This window comes from Aulonocara sp. 'chitande type north' Nkhata Bay, linkage group LG7 (assembly GCF_057382095.1).
Source record: "Aulonocara sp. 'chitande type north' Nkhata Bay isolate Kocher_YH1m ecotype deep benthic linkage group LG7, A_spYH_male_GT1.1, whole genome shotgun sequence".
NCBI classification, from domain to species: domain Eukaryota; kingdom Metazoa; phylum Chordata; class Actinopteri; order Cichliformes; family Cichlidae; genus Aulonocara; species Aulonocara sp. 'chitande type north' Nkhata Bay.
Window position 1 is genome coordinate 69,095,992 of NC_141350.1, and position 22,293 is coordinate 69,118,284.

Below are 22,293 nucleotides of genomic sequence, written 5' to 3' on the forward strand. Positions count from 1 at the left end.
TATCAAAAGATATCAAAAAAACCACTCAAAAATGAACACTGGAGTTTTTTTATTATTGTATTTAATAAATGCAAATTAAGATTTACATACAAAGAACACAAACATTAAAAATACTGTAAAAACAAACAAAAACAGTCTTCTGACCACTTACAGTTTATTCATTCAGCGATTATCTGGGACTGCTCACTCCCTTTTATTCCCAAGTTTAAATAAAGAGCTGAAACATCACATTTATGAGCCATGACTTCGACCCTGGGCCTTTGATCTCCCGGCGGCGGGCACACCTCCGTCTCCACTGAGCCAGCAGAGGTGGAGGCAGGCGGCTGCTGCAGGTTCTCGGGGATAAACGTCAGGAACAGCAGCAGTGGTTTGAATGCCCTGAGCACGCCGTCCAAGGAGCATCCAGACCTGCAGGTTTGGGGACCCTCAGTCTCCACCCACCTGTAAACCTGCCCCACCCAGACTCCACACTTTACACACACTGTTGCCGTGGTAGCAGGACACGTGTGAAAGTGGAATAAGTCAAATCATCACTATCGATGTTTCTGCTCAGTTTGAACTCCTAAATGTCGAACTTCTCCTCGCAGATGCAGTGCCCGTTCTCCTCGTAGTCCTCCCGCATCACCACCATCTCGTCATAGTCGGGGTTATGAGCCAGCAGCTTCCCGCCCTCCCAGGCGTAACAGACGGGACTGCGAGACACAAACACAGCGTTAAAGTCTCCGTCATCGGACAGCAGCATCCGCAGGTCAGCTAACCAACCACGTTTACTCATCTCTAACGCCACTTGGTGAAGATTTTGAGGCTGTGAGGATGAGGAGCACTTACTTTGCAGGAAACACGACAGACACGGGCAGGTGGGCGGGGACCAGCGCCCGCAGCTCCGCCTCCAGCCGCTCTCTGAAGCCGGGAAACAGCGTGTTCCCTCCGGTCAGCACGACGTTCCGGTAGAAGTGCGGCTGCATCTCTGAGGACAGATTCACACGTTTACCAAAACGCTGAGCTGCTGTTCCTCACAGCGCCACCCGCAGGCCGTCTTTGAAAGTGTCAGAGTACTTTTTTATTTAACATTCAGTTTTTATTGGTCTGCAGCTTTAAAACAGAAACGAGATGAGTAGTTCATCTACACTTGATTTGTTTTGGATTATGAGATTTTACGTTTACACTTTATTTTGATTCTTATTGGACAGCGACAGTGACGACGGACAGGAAGCTGAACGTCTGGTGCTTTTGATTAAATATAATTTTATATGATTACATTACTGTATAGTTAAATTCTTTTATTTATTAGCATTATTATTGAAGTTGTATCTGTCGTGTATGTGACAGGAATGTGGGAAGTGAGCAGGAGCAACATGCAGGCTGGGAATCGAACCGTCGGCTCGCTGCCAAAAGGTCTCCGTGATTAAAGTTACAGGGAAGCCGTCTCCTCGTCTCTGCTGCTACTAACTCAGAAATCAGTGACAGGCTCTGATGGGTTTTCTTCTCTACGCTCACAGAATCAGTTTCATTCATAAATCTGTGTTTCGGTGACCCCGGCACGCCGCCGTGGATCAGCCGCTGACCTTCAGGCAGCGACTCCACCGAGTGGACGATGGCCTCTGGGATTCCCATCTCCTGGATCCCGATGTCGGACGGGTGGAAGAGCATCTCGGGGACGGCGAAGCGCTCGTTGGCCAGCCTCAGGATCTGCTCTCCTGTTTTGTACTTCCCACTGAAGACCATCTCCTCACGGGGCTGGTGAGCAGAAACACCAGAGAGCCATGAATGTGTCATTCACACACACACTGAAGATGCTGCCAAAATGAGGACAAAGCCACGTGACTGGATCGCAGCGACACGTTCTCACTGACAGCGCGTTAACACGAGCTCTCCTGCTGAGGGTCTCTCACCTTGCAGAAGCCTTTCTTAATGGAGCTGAAATCTGGAAGCACGTAATCCCTCATCGCCGTGTTCTCCTCGCCCTTGGCCCTGACAAACCACAGCAGGTGTCCAGCGTTAACCAGCAGCTGCTGTGCATTTACACTCTGACACAGGGACTCACAATCCAGCTGTTAACGTAGGACTAACGTAGGATAAAACACTGAAACCCTGTCACACTGTTTAGAGTCCCAGATCAGGATATGAAGCTCAGGCTAAAGCGTGCTGCTTACTGGGCGATCTCCATGTCCTTGTAGAACTGCTGCGAGACGTAGCACACGTCCTCCTTCACCTGGTTGATCACGTGAGTCTCGTCCATCACATGCAGCTGACTGTAAAAACAAACAGGGATCATTTTACTTTTTATTTAATTCTTTAAATCTGAACGAGTGTGACGAGCTTCCTGTGTTACGGCTGCAGCTGGACCGTCATCAGCTAAGAGTCAACTGAACACTAAACACCTGTTCAGAGGAGGATTGCCGAATCAGAACCGGAGGCAGCGATGGACTCCACGAGGATCACAGAAATACAAGTTACTCAGATCTGTCCCCACTGAGGTCTGGGAGAGACCCAGACTGCCCCCCTCAGATGACAGGAAACTGTTAGGATGTTCAGGAACACCCAGGATCAAGCCTGCTGTGGACTGGAATCTGCTGGAACATCAGTCAGTGTCCCTTCCACAGTGAAGCCAGTCTCACATCTCCAAGGACCAAGAAAGAAGCTCCTGCTCCAAAATCAACGAGCTCAACTGAAATCTGCCCACGTGGACGAGCCAAACGGCCTCTGGAGAAAAGTTTGATGGTCAGATGAGACAAAGATGGAGCTGATTGGAGGAGCAAAGGTGAGGCTTTCAACCCTGAGAACACTGCAGCTGTGACGCATGGCGGTGGCAGCATCACGCTCTGGGCCGTGGTTCTGGAGTGATGAAGGAGGACGGACTCCAAAATCTGCAATTACACCTCAGATCAGCAGCTGGACACAGGCGGGTGTTCCAGCAGGACAATGACCCCAAACACACATCAGAGCTGGTTTTGGATAAAACAGCTTAGCATTAAGCTGCAGAACAGAAGAGACGCACAAGTTCAACCAACCAGCATGAACTCTAGCTTGATGATAACACACACACACGCACACACACACACAAACACACACACACACACACACACACACACACACACATACACACACACATACACACACACACACACACAAACACACACACACACACACAAACACACACACACAGTGTGGATCAGAGAAAATTGAAAATAAATCCACACCTGTGTTTTAAAGTCATTAAGGATGTCTGTGTCTGTGTCTGTGTCACAATTATTCCACCCGAGAAAAACAACAGTTCAATAAAAGCCCAGAGTTACTCCGGCCGAGGTGCCGGCGCCACAAAGCACGACTCACCGATAAGAGATGATCTCCTTCAGGTGATTGGTCAGCAGCTTCCCTCCCACGTTGATCCTAAAAGGAAAAACAGGCATCAGGTTGCTGCTGTTGGTGTTATCGCTGCTGCGTCTGCAGGGTCACGTCATCTAACCTGCGGATGCCCTCCTTCATTTTCCTGCTGCGGCAGTAGGGGGCGATGTGGGTGAAGGAGAACCCGGTGTCCACCACCATGCAGCAGAGCTCGGAGGGGTTTGTGTGGAAGTAGTGATGAGCACTAAGAGAGCCGGCTAGAGGAACAAGGTGGGAAATCATTCAAAGAAAGCTTCCCTGATTGCCCGAAATCAGCAGCTCAGTTTTACCGTTTTTTACAGTTTACGAGCGCCACTCTTACTAAAACGAGATGCCAGGCTTTTATTCTGAAAGTAACAGGAAATCTAACAGGATGAGGACTCACCATTGATCCTGAGTGCCGACTGGAACTGGTACTCCTCAAACAGGATCTCGTTCATGGACTCTTGAATGGAGGTGAAGTTGAAGTAGGGCTCGGTGATGACGACGCTCGTGTCTGCAAAATCCACCTGCACCCAGAAAACAGGGTCAGCCTCCACCACAGGAGGAGCTCAGTCAAACACACCACAGCGATGAGGGGTGGAGTCACCTTAAACATCTCCTTTCCAAACAGGTGGTCCCACACCTTCCTCTGGACGTCCCAGTTCACCAGGTAACCCTGAAGACACGAAGAGAAACGGTGGAAATGAGACAGTCTGACGTCAGGCCGAAGCTGCTTCACCCTTACGTGACTTCACCTTCTGGAAGGGGAGGATGTAGAAGAGCCCCGAAGGATCTTTGATCTCGTCCAGCTGGTTTGCAGTGAAGGTTTTTAACCTGGACGTCTTCGAGCGAAACTGGCAGTTTGGGATGACGCTGAGAGGGACAGAGAGAAGGTCCACGTCAGGGCCGCCCATTATTCTACCAACTACATGATTTTTTTATTCTCACACATTTGCTCATTTTTACTCTAATTTTTTAAATGTTTTTATTGCAACTGTTTCCCTTCATAAATTTGACAGTTTGTTTCATTCCACCCACCAACTTTGCAAATGTTCATTGAAACATTTTCATGTTTTTACAAATCTGCTTATCTTGTAAATGTGACCATTTCTTCTCTTAGATATGTACAAATTTATATTTTTCTCAATTCTCTCATGGATTATAGCTTTAGAAACAAAACTGTCCTTATGAAATTCAGTGTGTTGTCTTCGCCATCATGTACAGCTGTATGCAAAAGTTCGAGTAAATTCTTATTGATTTTGTTTTACGTGACGCACACTGGAAAAATAAGCCTCCCCTAAGAGTTAACTTAATAAAAAAAACCCTATTATAAATGTATAACACCCTTAGCTGTTATACATTTATAAGATGACTTTGAGAGTTTATATTTGGTCTATAAAGAAGAAATAAGAAAGCGTTTTAATGAAATACATTTTATTCCTTAAACTGAGAGATTTGAAATAGAATCTGGCGTGAGGGTTTGACTTTTTTTACACAGAGGTTAGGTCGCTTAAAGTCTAAATTATTTTTACGCCTCTTCAGTTTAATTATTATTATTTTAATTAGCCGCAACGTTAGCTATCATGCTAACATCTCACCTGACTTTCTCCTGGCTGTATCCGATCTTCGCCGTGTACGCTCCGTTATCCAAAACTAATGTCGCCATTTCAGAGGCGGAACTGCTCACATTAAATGCATTTATAAACTCAGATTAATCCAGAAACAAACAAAAACAAAACGCATTTCACATTTTCAGCGAGAATCCGCCATTAGAACTTTACGAACTCCTTCGGCCAATCAAATTTGTCGTCCTCTCGGTTTGTGGCGGATGGACAGCCAATCAGATCTTCACATCTTAGCCTTTACGCTTCTTTGCAGCTCGACCAGCCAATCAGAAAGAATGATTTTGACTGTGCTTTAGAAAAGTGTTCGGGTGGAAACAGTATCTTGCTTTTGTTCCCCCTCCTTTGTTCCGTTAATTTTTAGTCTCTTTTGCCCTTCAGAGTGGAATTAAATGACATTAATCGGAAGTTATAAACAAAATAACCGCCCATATACGACTTTTCCTTTAAACTAAGTGCACTTAGTTAATTATTGTCTTTCAGCATAATGATGATGTAATTTATTTGAATATTTACATTTCATGCCACTATGGAGGCTTGGGACACACGACACGGGAGCTCCAGTTTTTCACTCCAACTTTATTCACCTCCATACATCAACTGAGCATATCGCGCCCAAACACAACAAGAACCCCTCCTCCAAACTTGGGTGTGAGTGGAACCATGTAGTGGGTCGTCAGTCAAACCACATTTTTTAAATGTTTCTAAAATCTGCACAATCACAGAGAAAAATCTTTTTCTTCTTCTTTTGCTTTCAGCTGCTCCCTTTAGTTTTCTCAGAGGACCATCTCCTCCTGTTCCAGCATCCTCCTCCGTCACTCTGACCTTCTGCATGTCCTCCGTCACTATATCCATGAACCTTCTCTGATAGGGTTGCCAACTCCCTGAAAAATAAATAAGGGACACCTCGTGGCCAGGGCCGGGCGACCCAGTTGTCTTCACCCTTCCCAGTGTGGTGAATTTTCTAGCTCTTTTTTTGTGTGTGAAATTATTTTTTTTAACCCTTTGACTTGAATTTGATTTAAGCAGATGCATATTCTTTGTGATATGAACACATGTGAAACAAATGATCATTTAGCCATTTATTTTTAGCTCAAAATGACAACATTAACACAGTAAAACATTAACACACTTAAACAGAAGCCTGTCATGCTTAACTTTTGAGAATATAAGTAAATCTTTCTTTAAAAGCACTCTGTCCTGCTTAACTTAAAATTATATAAATTAATAGAAAACAATAGAACGAAAAATATTCTTGTAACAGTGCACATTTAGTGCATTTAGTACAATTGGCTTCAGCTGAGGTATTATTTCAGCTTTTCTAATGCTAATCAGCTGCTCCTGTTTGTAAACCCGCTTGTTCCCATGATTACGCATCATAACTCATCATCATTATTCATCTATGTATTACTTTTATGTATTAGTCATCTATTTGTTGTAATCATCTATCCTTGCAGTTGTTTATTACACAAAATAAATTATATTATCACACTTCTGGCCACATAGCGCTGATATTCACTGCACATGCCCATATTAACTTTTTCCAGCCAGGTGTTTTCCTTTTCCCATTCTTCCCTTTCTCTGAGGGGAACAAACATTGCTGCTCTAATGCTGGGCTCACACTGTGCGGTTTTAGGCCCATTTTGAGACGATTTTTGAGTGATCTTCATCGTGCATCGTGTAGTATACGTGGGGTAACGAGAAGTGATTAACACCTCACGACCAGCTCCCGATCATCAATCGCTCGTGAGGTTCTCACCACAGCCGCTCACACTGCTCGCGCGCAAACACGTAAACGTTGGTGAAAAAGACGGAGCAGCACGGCTGTGCAGCGTGTGATCTGGACACAAGCGATGGAGGCACAACTTGTAGAACTTTGGAAAGCTCATCCGAGCCTTTTCGATGTGGCCTCACAAAATTATCACGACCACAACAACCGTGAAAATAGTTGGATTTACATGCTGCTCAATCACAGCTGCCTGATCATGTTTTTCATTAGCAATTTAGCAAAGTTGATGGTGGTGGTGTGTCTGTGTGAGTGAAAGACAGAGAGAGCGAGGGAGCGACAGAATTTCTGTTATAACCTTAATTTTATGGAGGCACAGTGTGAGCACTCAGGTCGCATCAGAGCATCGGGCCGTATAGTGTGAGACCTGCATCGTGACCTATGAACTTCTAACCCCTGTGAGTCAATCGTGCAGTTTGAGCAGGAGCTGAATAACGTGACTGAAAAAATCGCACAGTGTCTGCCCAGCTTTAGGTGTACTGTCGTCCGAGACTTGCACCGCAGTGTCGGCGTTTGTTTCCCTGTTGGCCATGCTTCTTGTTGTGGTCAACTGTTGTCTTCCGGTATTTTCTCCGTAAGCGACCTTTCCTCGACCAATGAGATGAGCGGTAATCTGAATTGTCATACTCGAATTGTCATAAGTGTGCTGTCAGCTCATTGGTCACAAAGCAGGAGAGGGGCTGGGAATTATGTTTTCAAACAAAGCGTTAATTCCATTAAAAGTTATAGACTACTTTTGATTCTCACTGTATTACGGGACAAAGTGCGTCCCTTATTAGCTCAATACGGGACGTGTACTTTTGTTTCGAAATACGGGACGATTCCGTATTTTAAGGGACGGTTGGCAACCCTATTCTCTGAGGTCTTTCTCTTTTCCTCCTGCCTGCCAGCTCGATCGTCATCATTCTGTCTAATACAGGGGTTTCAAAGTCACAGCCCGTATACTGACATGAAGAAACATAATGCAGTTTGGTTTTTTTGTTAGGGAGGATTTGTTTGTTGTTGAGTGAAATGTTAAAATGAGTTTTTTAAAAAGCCAAAAATGATTGAATATGAAGGCAAAATGAGCAGAGAGCACGAACATGCTGTTAGTTCAGTGACAGAGTCTCAAACTCATGTGTTTATTTGGTGGTTCAACAAAAGGCTTCAGTTAGTTAAGAGTGAGGAAAAATAAATCTGAATTCACGTTTGCGGTTTTGTCTTGTTATACAATATTTGAAATTTAAACAAAACATTTTAGAAAATATTTCTGGTTTTCTTGTTTTGTACTACTTGCACACTAAAGTGGCCGTCCAATGAGACGACAGCAGCCCACAGCTCATTTCACTTTGACACCCCTGCTCTAATATCTCCATCCTGTGCAGCCTTCCTCAGCTCTCCTCGGATGGTTGACCCGAGATATTTAAACCCCTCCCCCCGTCTCTTTCTCATTCACACACACGTCTTTCATTCCTCTTCTCTTCAGAGCACGCCTCCACCCACACAGGCTCTCCTACGCCTGCCTGACCTCACCCGTCTCAAACAGGAGGGGGCTCAGAGCTTCAACCCATCTGTCCTGCACCACCCTTCCATACCTCCAATATAAACACAGTTCCTCTCACTGAAACACACCCGAGCTGTTCACATATGTCTTTCACCCTTTGCCCACAGAGGTTAAACAAAGGATGGCGATCACACTGAACCGTCAACTTTTCACACTCCAACTGTCATGCAAACATAAAACACAACTGAAGCATAAATCACGTCTGCAGGTGCGTCGAGCCGGCAGGTAGGCGGGCACTGCCTCGCTGCTTTATGCTCCTGAATATTTAAACCATCACCTGGAGTGGATCTTTATTCTGTGCAGTAATAAAATGATTTCCTCCATTATTTCATGCAGAAAAGACAAACTGGGGACAAACAGCTTCTTCAGACTGTTAACAAACACCACACACGTTTATTGTGTTTGCATCCATAATTCTGTTGTACGCACAAAGTGCTATTCTATGGTTTCCCGAAATGAAACAAAGCAGAAAATGAGGTGCTTGATCCTGATGCTTTTTCTCCTGCTTCCATCCTCAAAATGAAACCTGTCGTCCACGTGTGAGGACAGGACGCTCTGATGACTGTGCTCAGCTTCACTCACCTTTTTACAGGTTGCTGCTGTCATGTTTGTCCCCGAGTCACATTTACTCACAAAGAGAAACAATGAACAATGAGTCTGCTGCTGCAGGATGTGACTCAAGGAAGTGTCAAATTCTCTGTTTGCCGAGGCAGCAGCGTGAAAGAGTCTGAGTTTGTTCTTCAGTTCAAGTCAACTTTATTCATATAGTACAAACCCACAGCAGCGGCCTCAAACACATTTTATTGTGCAGTAAAGATCTTACAATAAAACAGAAACCCAACAATCAGACAGCGCCCTGTGAGCAAGCACTTGGTGACAGAAGGAAGGAAAAACTCCCTTTAAACAGGAAGAAGCTTCAGGCAGAACCAGGTAACCTTCATCTAGCCTCAAAATCGTTGTCTTCCTCCGGAGTCAAAGCATCAGCATCTTCTTCATTCGGCTTCCTTTCATTTTTAATGTAAAGAAACCAACAACCACACGTGCAGACACACAGCCCGGCAACTAATTCACTTTGTAATAACCTTAAACTCAAGAAAGGACACAATAAAAATATGCACATTCAAAAAAGTCCAGAAACATCCCCAGACCTGTGTGTGATCCTGGCTGGTTGATGTCATCGTCTCTGTCAGAGTCTGTCATTCTTAAGAAATCAAAGCAACACTTAAAAGATTAACGAAGAAACAAACTGGAAGGTGCGGCCGAGCTGCTCTGGGAGGACTCGAAGATAAAACCTGGAGACTCTGGTTCCGGTGATGGTGCCTGCAGCGCTTCAGGAGAGGCTGGATGTCAGAAACCTTCAGGAGGTCTTACTGCACAGCTCACCTGGCTTCAGACAGCAGACGGAGACAGAGTCCAGCTTCCCTGAAAGCCTCACGCAGACAAGACACAGAGCAGGTGGGTTCACCTGGATTTGGTTTGCACGACTTGCTGGTCCCAGATCAGTCTCCAAATCACCGGCCGTGCGTCCGCCACCTCGCCCGTCACTCCAGGTATTTGGGGACGCAGCCCTCCAGCCCGATCATCTCGGGCCAGCCGTCGTATTTGTTGGTTGCCGAGTCGCTCTTCATGTGCTGGAAGAGAGAGAGCGAGGAGGTGAAGAGGGCGGTCTCTGACATGCTGAGCAAGGTTAGAGGCGGCACGGCGCTCTCCTCGGCTTCTACAGAGCCTTTCACGTCTGACACGTGTGCTCAGGCTGAGCCTGGTTTGTCTCGTTGTTGCTGCTATAGAGCACATCTCCTCCTAAAGGCTGGCTAAGAGCTCAGACACTTTAACAAAAAAAGAAGAAGTGGAGATCAGTTCAGGATGGTTGTGATTGGTCAGGACTCAGCCAGCATTTGGGCCACCCCTCCACTATCAGGGGAAACCTGATACCTGCTCCCTCAGGGATCACACCTGCGTCAGGACCCTGATCCCACGTGAGCATTTAATGCTTTACATGCACGAGTGCACACATTTCCACGATGAAGCCAGAGCAGGCTCGATGCCTTCAGACTAATCTACCTTCTCAAAGGTGCTCTTCCCCGTTACTCCTTTGCCACCAATAAACACCCAGTTGTCCCTGTATCCCAGCGAGTGGATGTGGGAGCTTCCCAGTTCAGCAATCAGATTCTTGAGCTCGTCGTTTAACCTGCAGAAACACACAGAGGGTGGAGCAGTGCGTTAACAGCTTCAACACGGGTGGAGGCAGCGCCTTTCACCTCAATATGAAGACAACACAGAGACTGAGCTGACAGCTGAGACAAAGCCTCAGAAACACAAACTCCACCCCTGCCTGGAAAAGCTCTGTCCCGTTTTATAAAACAGACGAACACGGAACAAGATGCAGCATCCGCGCTGCATTTGGTCCTCGATTACTGTGCAAGAACAAGAACCCAGAGGAGAGTCCGAGCTCCCGTCAGGAGCGATCAGAGGAGGAGACTCTTACTTTGTTGAGGGTTCGTCGTAGGACGCCATTATAACGATGGAGCCCGTCTCGATGCTCTTCAGTAGCTCAATGAACGGTTTCACATCTGCAACACAAACATGATAAAAGCTCCGCCTCCAACCACTGACACGAGTCGGCTCGGGTCGTCTTCACTCACCTCCGCTGTACGTGTCATAGTGATCCGTCTTCAGGACTTCTCCCGTTTTACCTGCCAGAGAAAAACGAAGGTATCACCTCACACGGGATCACAGCAGAACACCAGGAGAGAAGCTCCGCCCATTCATTTGATGATTGAATGCGTTTCCAAAGAAAATCTTAAGACTAATTCTTAAAAAAGTAAAGGTTTAGAAATAAGAATAAAGCAGTGAAAAGAGAAAAACGAAACACCAGAAACCGAAAGAAAAGGAGCCGTCTCGATCAATCAGCAGCTGTGGGAGCGGTGAGGCTGCACTGTGCACAAAGCGCCAGATGAAGCCCTTTGCACAGGAAGCACACTCACCGTTTAGGATAACGATGTTTATTCCTCCTCCAGCGTTGTTCAGCGCAGTTCCCAGAACCCTGAGGAGAGGCACAGTCTGCACGTTAGCACAAAGAAAGGTCTGACAGGACGCCAGAGAGACGCGCTGAGGAAAGGAGGCGGCGCCTACAGTTTGTTTTGGACGCAGATGGCCGCGGGGACGACGTTGGCGGCTCCGCTGTGGATGTAGAAACTGATCTCATGTGCAGGACACTCTCTTGGAGTACCACATACACCAGCTGAAGGGAGGACAGAAAAAGACTCATTATTATCCTCCACCTCCTCCTCTGGGTCAGCTGACGCCCCCCAATCAGCTCGAGTGACCTCTGACCTGAACGCTTGCTGGATATTTTGGCTTCGCGAGGGAAGAAATTGATGAGCTTGGGTAATTTATGCCAACCACCTGCGAGGACAGAAACAAAACGACACTCATTAGATTTACAGAAACAGGTTTTTCTTCGCTTTAATACGAATCTGAAACATCCGGCCTGAGAGCGCAGCTGAAGGTGCGACCGTCCTCGGCGCTACAGTCAGTAGATCCGTGTCGTGCTTCATGCACTCTCACCTTCAGACGAGACGTTGGACTGCTGCAGGTAGACGACGACAACGATCACACACGCGACCGCCATCAGCCACAGCACGACGCCTGAGGGAGGCACACAGTGTCGTTAGCACGCTGTGTGAGGCGGTCGCACAGCTGCAGGACAGTTTCACGCATCACAGGCATGAGAAACACGTCTGACATCCTCACACACTCGCTTTTACCTTTAACGTTTCTCTTTGTCAAACCATTTGGATTGTTTTGGAAAATGTTTCCAGTTTTTTTAGAAGTAAATAAAATCAACAACCAAACCATGAAAGTCAATAAATGATAAGAACGACTTCAAATAAATGGAAAGAAGGCAAACCGGTGACTGCGGCTGGTTTATTACAGCCACGGGAAACATGAATGTTTCAGTTTTAAATGTTTAAATCACATTAAAGTGAGCCGGACACAGGCCCACGCGCTTTGTTGTGAATTATTGCTTTGTAAATTAAATGCAATCAAATATTTGCTCAGATTATCTTGGTTAAGATGTTCGTCGTCTGCATTTCTTTGTGCGCAGGTGAGCTGCCCTGCACACACAAAGGTGAGCTGAACACCGGTGTTCTTTCTCACAGATGTGCTCTCACTACAGGAAACATCTGCCTGCTGTGCTGAAGAGCGATCACCCGAAGTCAACTGTGGCTAAAACAGAGCTTTGTTTAAGGGTGGTGCCCCTGAAATATTAGGAAACATAGCAGCCGCACACGTGTGAAAGCCCGTCAACCTGAAGTCTGCCTGAAGCTCGTTTCTGCCAATGAAAGATAAAAACTGTTTCTGCCCTACACGCAGCCTTTAGGTGACGATCTTACAAGTTTCAGAAGCTGACATGTCGGACAATATTCGGCTGTTAAGTCGAATTTCCGGTGATTATCTCAAATTTGCCGTCTGCAATCTACTGACAGCTCGAGGCGAGATTTTACACACTAAACATTTAACATTTTGGCTTCTCTCAAAATTTGACGTTGAGGCAGAAACGAGCTTCCGTGCAGTGGGAGGAACATCAGTATGGAGGAAGACTCAGACAAACAGGAAGAAGATAAAGGCTGTATCCCAATCCAGGGTCTGCAGCCTTAAAGGCCGCATTTTAAGGCCGATTACGTCACCGCGACGCCACGAAGGCTGTCCCAATTCAAAGGCTGCTCGAAATGCGGCCCTCAAATGAGTCCTTCATTTCCCTGAATTTTAAGGATGTGGCGGTGTAGACTTCATGGCCCAATATATCCCAGAACATGTCTGTGAAGGTTCTCAGTCATCCAGGTCATCGTAGTCAAAGGAGCTTGCAAAGAAAAGCGTCTGGACTTCTTTAAGTTGCTTGAAGACGTTTCACCTCTCATCCGAGAAGCTTCTTCAGTTCTAAGGTCAAATGGTGGAGAGTCCCAGATATAAACCTAGTGGGAGTGACCCCCCACAGAGGGACAAAAGGACCCCTGATGATCCTCTAATCGCCTGAGCCAAGGTGGGAAACTGGGTGTGGGTCCCAATCAGCCAGAGTTTCGGGTGAGCTCATTGTGAAACCTGGCGCAACCTTATCATGCGAATTCCTGAGGTCAGATGGCCCAAGATGTGAGTGGGCGTTAAGGCTTCTGGGGAGGGATCTCAAAACTGGATTATAGATGGCAGAGAGTTGGTGTCGTAAACCCCGCCTCTGTTCAAAGATGGTCGCTCACAGTGGACATAGATGCTTCTTTCACTCCTCTTTCAAACCATCTGTCCTCTCTGTCCAACATGTGAACATTGGCATCCTCGAAAGAGTGACCTTTGACCTTTAGATGGACAGTCCTTTTGTCCCTCTGTGGGGGGGTCACTCCCACTAGGTTTATATCTGGGACTCTCCACCATTTGACCTTAGAACTGAAGAAGCTTCTCGGATGAGAGGTGAAACGTCTTCAAGCAACTTAAAGAAGTCCAGACGCTTTTCTTTGCAAGCTCCTTTGACAATATCCCAGAATGCATAGCGGGGCAGTGGGTGTGGATAATTTTGCCGAAAAAAAACGGCGGATGAGGGGCGGCCGAAGAGTAAACTTTAAGTACTGAATATGACGTCACTTATTTATGTGGAAATTTTTACTAACGAAAAACATTAAAACATTACTGTTGGCCACATGTCGGCAAAGTCATGTGACATTAGTGACGTTTGCACTAACTTGGTTTTAAAGCCTTTACTTTAAAATATACGCCGTCCAATAGCTGAGCTTCATCTCACAGAGAATGATCAAAGCTCATGTAGCAACGAACAAATGAACAAAAGATTTTCTCCTTCATCTCTGTCAAACACAGCTGTATGACACGTTTCCAGCTGTTAGTATCATGGTTGCTAGGCAACCTGGGCAGCGCAACGGAGGCTAGACCGCCCATTTCACAAGCCTCGCACTTCCGGCCTTAGCGGTCTTTGAGTACGCGGCCCTGGTGGACCGTTAAGGCCGCAGACCCTGAATTGGGACACAGCCAAAGAGTGAAGGACGAAGCAAATCAACGAGGAGCGTCAGAAGCGCGCGCGCGCACAGACACGCGCGCAGGTGAAGACAGAAAGAAACTTACTTCCCCGGCGGGCCGCGCGCTTCATCGTGCTTCGTTTCCCTGTTTGAGACAAACGGGAGGAAACTTCAGGACATGCTCGTGTTCACATTAGGGCTGGGTATCGTCACTGATTTCTAGAATCGATTCAATTCCGATTCACAAGGTCCCAAATCGATTCGATCCACGATTCGATTTAATTCGATTCGATTTAAATCTGGGAAATTTTGACAGTCAGAAGTATAATTCAGATCTGTACATTTACATATTTTTGTATCTATAAAAAGGAAGCTGACACTCGCAAGACTTTATCAAAGGTGTGAGCATCACAGCAGAGGCTTTTGTGTCAAAGTAGCTGAAGATAAAACAGAAAAACATGAAGGTGATTTTCCTGGCCTGGATTTTATAAAAATATTCTGCAGTACATCAAAAACGAAAGAAAACCATTAATTAATGAACATCACCTCTGACGTTACAGCGGTTTTATTAGACACACGGCTAAGCATTTTGCATTTTGAATAATATTAAAAAGTTTAAATTTGTTCAGTATTGAACAGCAGAAATGAGGTTTTCTTTTCGGAAGAATGTAAAAGGGAAAAAAAAAGCGGCCGACAGCCTGTAAACAACAGTAGACTTGTGCGTAACAAGCAAGCGAATAATGAAGAAAGGGAAACTGTTCGAGAGAGGGGGGGGGGGGGGGGGGGAGGGAGAGAGGGGGAGAGAGAGAGAGCTGCGCATCGCAATGGAAGCAAAACAGTAAAAGAGTGAATTCATGACGATGTTTATGTGAAGCGTTTGGATCTTCTTTTGCTGCTGGTTCGATCAATATTGTTTGGAGAGAGATCAAACTAACAGCTTTAGAATCAGCGCATAAAGGGCGTGAACACAAAGCGCCGACCCGCTGACAGATCAGAATCAGCGAGCTGTCGGCTTTCAGCCCCGACTGTGAGAAAGGCGACATCTAACTGATTCTGATCCGCGGGTCGCGCTGTGTGTTTAAGTCTATGTGCAGAATCCCTGTACCTGCTCTCATTTACTGTTTGGTGGTTCTTGAAATTTTGTGAGATGTCACCAGAGATTCTGGCATTTCGGACAAAATAAATTTATATTAAAAAATCGATTCAGGATTTTAATGAATCGATTTTACGTTATCCAAGCCAGAATCGATTTTAATCGATGAATCGATTATAAAAACCCACCCCTAGTTCACATCCCAGCTGTGATGTTCCTGTGGGACTAAAGCTGTGGATGCGTCTCGCACACCCACCGGGACACGCCGAGCGCTCGCAAGTGTGCTGCCCGTCCGTCTTTACTTACACAGTAAATAAGCTCACTAAAGTCTGTGGAGCAACGAGCTTCTGTGTTCAAACCACCTTCATAACCGATCCGTGTAAAATCTGTCCGCGGACCTGCTGTGACTCTCAGAAATACATTTTAATGTCAGCCAGACTTCAACAGGACAAATAAAGGATCTATAAAGTCACGGCCTACTTTGGCCTACTACTTTGAGACAGGAATGCTGTTTATCGACATGATGTCATTCTCAAGAGGAAGCATTCAGCCTATGTTTGAAATGTTTCGAGCTTCGCAGCAGTTTAAATGCTGGAAATCACAACGCCGGTTGATCTAAACGCCAGTAGATCTGGAACACCGGCCCGAGACTCCGCACCTGAGCGCGCTCCACAGAAACTGCAAACACCTGAGCAGAGCTGTCAACCCTTCAGTCAAAGACTTCATGAATGTTTGGAAACTTGCTAAAGCTAAACTTACTTGCCGGGTACACCTGCACAGGTGCTGCTAAGCTCCGTAAAGATGCGCTTTCTTCATATTTTCAGCCGAGGAAAAGAAACCAAACCACACCGCACGTTACTTGTGTGACACCCGCGCAGGTACAGCAGCTCTCGCACCTTTTTCTCTCCGTGAAAAAACCGCGCAACTCATTCCTGTCTTTAAACCCCAGGTTTGTATCCCTCCGCCCACCCGTGGAGTTCCAGTCAAGTCAAACCTGAGACTGTATCAGGGGCGGATCTAGAAGGGTGGCATGGGGTGGCAAGTGCCACCCTAAAATGATCCCTTGCCACCCCAGTTTTGCATATGACAGTGTTGTTTATTAAAGTAAGACAGCATTAACAGTTTGAGCGTAGTTACAGTCAGCAGTGAATATAAATGCTAAAACTGAATATACTGCATAGTGTCCCCCCCTGCACCAGTAACAAATGGTTCAGCCCATAGCAGGACCGGCTTTTTTCTTGTTTTCAGCAGCAAGCGATGCTCATGATCGTGCCAGAGCACATTTTGAACAACACCATGGGAATTTTGGATTTTACACAGGTGGGTGGATGTTACACTGTGGAAATGGAAGGAAGGTGAGTGTTATTAACCCTCTGTGGTCCACGGACACGCTGCACCTCCAGATCACATGACTGATGTAAGCTGACACAGCAACAAGCTGCAGCCACGCTGAGTCTCTGTTTCAGCCACATTGAAAGTTCGGACTTCAAAGTTTTTAAATTTTAATTACAGGCCAGTAAATCCAGAGTTATGATCATATATATATCAGCCACGCTTCGTTCTAAATACTGTCGTCACGTGTGTGTTTTAAGCGTTTTGTAAGGACAGCACGAAAACAGGAAAGAAAGGAAAAAAGCCACCTCTTTCTTATTGGTGGAAAAATGCACCATGTCGACCAATTAAAAAAAAGTCAACATGTGGGATTTGGTTGTTTAGGAAGAGGGAAAAGTTTGGGGAGTGACGGTAACAGGGCGAGCGAGACAGAGCGAGAGAGAGAGTTTAGATGTGGCAGATTTGTGACGTTTAGTGTGTTGTGTAGTCGTTCTGTTGTGTAGTCGTTTTGTTTAGTGTGTCAGTGAGGGCACTAATGACTGTCAGAGGCACATTTGCAACGTAAACACTGTCACTAAGTAGAAAACCAGCGGAGTGATACACCTGCTGTTGTCGGGCCTGCAGGTTTGTCCCTGTGCTCTTCTGTCTTTTGGTGGACAAACTTGTTTTTTACTGGCACACATCATTTGTGGGGCATCTTATTGCCACACCTGATTGTTCTCTCATTTTAGTTTTAGTAATATTTTTAAATGGTTGTAGAAAATGAAACAAACGGTGTATTGGCTGCATTTTTAGATAAATAGTTGTTTATGTTTATAAAATGTACGTTTTATATTTGCATTTCAAGTTATAAACATTTACCCAACATGTCTGTGTTTTTTTACAGTAAAAAAACAACTAAAGTCAGTTGAGCTGAATTTAGTTGTTTTTTGCCTGTAAAAAGGCAATTACAAGAAAATGGAACAAGATAGACCCACCATCACAGGACGAATGGATCAAAATTATAGATGAAATACAAACTATGGAAGAATTGACCTACAGAATAAGGACTCAGGAAGATCAATACCATAAAAAGTGGGAGAAATGGACTGAGTACATAAACCCAACAGGATAAAGACCAACACACTGATAATGAGAAATGATCAAACTGTAGAAACAAGGAGATCCAACATGGGTTTGTTTTGTTATCCTACCTGTTGTATTTATCTTTTTGTTGTTGTTGTTGTTTTGGTGTTTTGTTTTGTTGTTACCCCCCCCCCCCCGTATAATGTTTAAAGAAAAACAATAAAAAGAAAGTAAAATAAATAAATAAATAAATTCAGTTGAGCTGAAAAGAAAAAATGAAATGAAACAATCTGAGGGTGAAATACAAACGTAAACTCAAAGGAGTCACACATCGCCGGTTGTATTTCAGACCTCAGTGGGTTCATCCAACAAATCATGAAAAATGAGGTTTACATGTTTGTTCATGACGGTGCAGATTTCTGACATTTTGTGTAATTTAAGCTGCAACAATGTGACTGTTTTCTAACAAAAACAGTGAAACTTAAGTTAGACTTGTGTTTGTAAATGAAGCGCCCCATGTTGTGTAGCTTTCTGGAGTTTATACTTATTGGGCTACATATTTATTTATCATACAGGCTATACAGTACATAGCATCAAAACTCACATGTTTTATGTAACTAAAGTGTGTAATCATGTGGGCTACAGACAATAATTAAGTTATCGACTATATTTATATGAAAAACGTGCATACTTACTGCATTTGAATCATGTAACCACATGTAACCACCTGCATGAGTGTTTGAAAGAAAAAGGCTTTGATTTTGCCACCATAAGAAAATTTCTCTAGATCCGCCCCTGGACTGTATATAAAAGATGGACGTCAACCGTGGGTTTGATGCCAGGAGGAAAGCTCCGTCAGTTTCAGGGACCTCGTTCAGTCAAATATGTGAAACGTATGTGTGGAACCCAGCAGCTCCACGCTGACGCGGCGTAAAGGTGAGGGGCGTCACACCTGGCTGTTACAGCCCATCTGTTTTTACCATCGGCCTCATTTTCAGCATAAACTGCGTAACAGTGAAGCGTCTGAAACACGACTTATAATCCAAACCTGCAGGTTCCTGCTTCCTGTCCTCACACAGTAAAAACAACACTTTTTAATCAATGCTGATCTTTATTTCCTCCAGGAGACAAACGGCAAACAAAAGGCATGTTTTACGTTTTCTATAGAAAACCTGACAGTGCCACAGAGGTCACATGACCTGCAGCCTCTTTAACACTGAAAAGCTGGAGACAGAAATGTGCTTCAACGTTAGTGTGGTCGTCAGGCGGCGACTTACATTTGAGAACATCCCCGACATCAAACCCTCGATGCGCTTCAGTTTCACTTTTCAAACACGATTCAAGTCGTTATTGTTCCTCCTTCAGCAAGTTCACACAAAACGACAGAGAAAAGAGCAAAACATGAACAGAGTTTTTAAAACAATCAGAACAGCTCCGCCCCCCTCAAGCGAGGACGCTAGACTCATCAAGATAACGTCACGGTTAGTAGAAACACACGAAACACCTGCAGGCCGACAAAAGTCCTCTCATCATTAGAATGGACCTGCCTCTCTGTTATTATTAACGGTAAGTTGAATGGCCTGGTTATGTAAATGACCGTGTCATGTGACAGACTGACCTCTCACCGAGCAGCAGACGCTTCCTTGTCCTGTCACACAGATGTAAACACACATTTGGTTCCTCGTCAATAACAAAATAAGAGGCTTAAACGGCCGGCCGAATAAATCTGTGTAGATGACAGCAGCGCAGACTCAGCAGGTCGGGGTTACTCCACACACACACACACACACACACACACACACACACACACACACTGGTAGTTTACTGGCTACACTGGTGTAAAACCTCCCGTGTCCACTAACCCGTCGGCACGGTCATCGTTGACCGCAGCTGTACTTATTATTTTGGCTGCTGTAACAGGAATCCAGCTTCTGATTGGTTAATTTCTGGAAGCCTGCTGAGGGCCCTGTTACGCGCCCTCTTATTTGTAACACCTGGCTTCATTTAAACAGGACATACTCGCCAAACCCGTTTTACTCACAGAGGCTTCAGTCGGCGCACGCCATGACCACAGACCTGCAGCAGCTTCGATGGCGTCTGGTGCTCGCATCTGTTTTTCATATGGAAACGACGTCCTCGGGGCAGGAAGTCGCCGTCAGGATTTAAATAAAATCAAGGCACCAACTTTACTGTCCTCTAAGTGATGAACGCCGGCGTAACGCCATGTAATCATGCAATTCAGAGTAATCTGATTACAATTTACATTTGTGTTTTTCCCATGATGAGAATCTTTAAATATTTGTGTGCAGGCTCAGCGGTAAGTGTAGGACATGTGCAAGCGAAAAACCAAAGCAGAAAAGAGGCTGTAGGTGCAAAGATAGGATTGGTGTTTATTAGGGGTGCAACGATACTCGTATCGATATTGAACCGTTCGATACAGTGCTTTCGGTTCGGTACGCATATGTATCGAACAATACAACATTTGTAATTTATTTTATCAACTTTCCTTCTGACGATGCTGTCTGTGTTGAGCGCTCAGTGGATCTGCGTTCGACTACTCTGCCTAGGCTGCACTGTCGAGCGCAGATCCACTGAGCGCTCCACACAGACAGCATAGACAGAAGGAAGAGCGCAGGGCAAGCTAGCGAGACAGAAGTTAAGCTCTCCTTGCAACATGGACCTCCCCCACTCTCATTCAGATCTGGCGTTTGGAATTATTTTGGTTTCCATGTGACGTATGACCCTGAAGGTAAGCGAGTCATGGACTAAAGTAAAACAGTATGTTGGATGTGCCATGCTATGCTCAATTACATGGGTGGGAACTAGTGTGTTAGCGCAGTTAGCTCGTTAACGTGTTGGCCATCTATCCCCATGCACGGAGCGATCGGCGGTAGCTCGTTAACGGAGATTTGCCGTGTTGTGGCGTTAAGGTCATTTCAACGAGATTAACCTGAAAGCACTAGTGGGAACACAACGAATATGACTGCACATTTACACCGACATCATCCTAGTGCAAAGACAAAAACAACAAGCATGCTACTAACTTTAGCCGAGTCATTTAGACAGCTGTTAGCACATGATTCTCCTTATGCTGCTGAGAATATAGCCCAGAAGAAGCGGATAGTATAGCTTTTATTTTGGAAAGAGACATTTCTCTGTAATAAACTCTCTTTTCCAAAGATGAGTGATTCCTCAATCAGATACAGGGCTCGCAAAATCGCTAGCCCGACGTCCCGGAGCTAGCGATTTTTCCAGTCGGGCTACCAAAATCTATCTCTTCCCTGCCTGTCGGGCTATTGTAGGAAAAATATATGTCAATGCTTTTGCATTCTTTCAGAAATGTAGCTGGGTAATTATGTCATTGGCATCGGTGAGCCACTGTCAATATGTGACATATTGAAGTCGCGTTTGAATTTGCGCTTGTTTTTTTGCTTTCACTTTGCAATCGTGCGAACTGTGTATAGAGAGCGACAGCACTGATCTGTGAGTGATGATAATTTGTGCACCAATTCCTCTGACATCGTCTTATTAATCGTTAGCTTACTATGCAAACATGACAAGTGAAATCTCCCGCAGCTTAAACATGTGAGAGGTTGATCGTGCAGAGAATCGCTGAGCTTATGTGAGTGCGCGTGTAAAAGCATTTCAGTTCTGCTGAGCCAAATAAGACAGGTCAGGGTGAAGAAGTGACAGCCAAAGAAAAGCTTACCACAAAACGGAGAAGTTATGACAAATCAGACTATAAGGCAAAAAGAAAGTGCAGCTTTATGGTTTCATGGACAAAAGAATTTCTGTGGCTGCAATATGACGAGCTAAATAACCAGGGCTGCACATAAGTGGTCCGCAGGTGCGCATTCGCTGTCAAAATAAAAAACACGCACAAGGGTTAGGGTTAAATTCAAAAACTGTACTTTGAGTTAAAATATATATTTATAATTTTAATAAATGACAAATTAAAAATGCATGAACATTTTTTTGTATCGAAAAAATATCGAACCGTGACACCAAAGTATCGAACCGAACCGTGAATTTTGTGTATCGTTGCACCCCTAGTGTTTAGGTGTAGACAGGTGTGCTGATCAGAGCTCAGCAGCAACAAGGAAATCTGCCGAGGTCTACGAATTCAGCTACCCTGCACCCGAGTACAGGATGTTCAGGGCTGCACCTCCCAGTTTGTGTAATTAGTGGAACCATTTGTCCTGAAAATGTTTAGTAAAGTCAGTCGTTGCCCCCCCTGCCCCCCCCTCCATCACTGTGAAGAACTCGTAAAATCCCTCTGGAGCTTTTATTTTGAAATCCGGCTGCTCAGTGCAGTTTGAGTGGCATCAGTCACAAATTGGTGTTTTGTTTTAATTAAAGGCTCCTCTGGACACTTCAAGCACACAAGCATCATCTTACACGAGTGTGATCACAGTGAGGGATTCCCGGGAACAGCCCTCCTGCTTCAGTTTTCACTATTCCCGATG

The 22,293-nt window shown here is 45.2% G+C and overlaps 2 protein-coding genes across 6 annotated transcripts; both read right to left on the reverse strand.

The window, feature by feature from the left end:
* Positions 1 to 32: 32 nt before the first annotated feature.
* Positions 33 to 5,182, reverse strand: actr6 (actin related protein 6). The gene is made up of 11 exons (XM_086302224.1): positions 4,965 to 5,182; positions 4,122 to 4,239; positions 3,974 to 4,042; positions 3,770 to 3,893; positions 3,467 to 3,602; positions 3,334 to 3,390; positions 2,154 to 2,252; positions 1,893 to 1,971; positions 1,566 to 1,737; positions 829 to 967; positions 33 to 692 (listed from the first exon to the last, which is right to left on the reverse strand). The coding sequence occupies exons 1-11, from the start codon at positions 5,030 to 5,032 to the stop codon at positions 563 to 565; spliced, it is 1,191 nt and encodes a 396-aa protein (XP_086158350.1). The 5' UTR covers positions 5,033 to 5,182; the 3' UTR covers positions 33 to 562.
* A 3,917-nt stretch (positions 5,183 to 9,099) lies between these two features.
* Positions 9,100 to 20,353, reverse strand: LOC147326858 (protein FAM3C-like). Of its 5 annotated transcripts, none has more exons than XM_086302235.1 (10): positions 19,446 to 20,353; positions 19,105 to 19,186; positions 11,885 to 11,965; positions 11,651 to 11,722; positions 11,450 to 11,558; positions 11,302 to 11,360; positions 10,960 to 11,010; positions 10,803 to 10,887; positions 10,379 to 10,505; positions 9,100 to 9,948 (listed from the first exon to the last, which is right to left on the reverse strand). In XM_086302235.1, exons 3-10 carry the CDS (start codon positions 11,946 to 11,948, stop codon positions 9,859 to 9,861), a joined length of 657 nt encoding a protein of 218 aa, XP_086158361.1. In that variant the 5' UTR covers positions 11,949 to 11,965; positions 19,105 to 19,186; positions 19,446 to 20,353; the 3' UTR covers positions 9,100 to 9,858. The 5 variants fall into 5 exon arrangements, with proteins under 5 accessions (XP_086158361.1, XP_086158359.1, XP_086158358.1 ...); XM_086302233.1 differs by adding an exon at positions 14,444 to 14,482 and having other exon boundaries at positions 19,105 to 20,353; XM_086302232.1 differs by lacking the exons at positions 19,105 to 19,186; positions 19,446 to 20,353 and adding exons at positions 14,444 to 14,482; positions 16,190 to 18,011.
* Between the last annotated feature and the right edge of the window lie 1,940 nt (positions 20,354 to 22,293).

Excerpts from the sequence above, each read along its gene's own strand:
- actr6 (XM_086302224.1), bottom strand. The coding sequence starts at position 5,032 with ATGGCGACATTAGTTTTGGATAACGGAGCGTACACGGCGAAGATCGGA. Across the intron at positions 4,043-4,121 it reads ACATCCTCCCCTTCCAGAAG|GGTTACCTGGTGAACTGGGA; the intron begins GTGAAGTCACGT and ends TCGTGTCTTCAG. Across the intron at positions 3,391-3,466 it reads ATGAAGGAGGGCATCCGCAG|GATCAACGTGGGAGGGAAGC; the intron begins GTTAGATGACGT and ends TTTTCCTTTTAG.
- LOC147326858 (XM_086302230.1), bottom strand. The coding sequence starts at position 19,500 with ATGTGTGTTTACATCTGTGTGACAGGACAAGGAAGCGTCTGCTGCTCG. Across the intron at positions 11,011-11,301 it reads AAACATCGTTATCCTAAACG|GTAAAACGGGAGAAGTCCTG; the intron begins GTGAGTGTGCTT and ends TTTCTCTGGCAG. Across the intron at positions 10,888-10,959 it reads CTATGACACGTACAGCGGAG|ATGTGAAACCGTTCATTGAG; the intron begins GTGAGTGAAGAC and ends TTTGTGTTGCAG.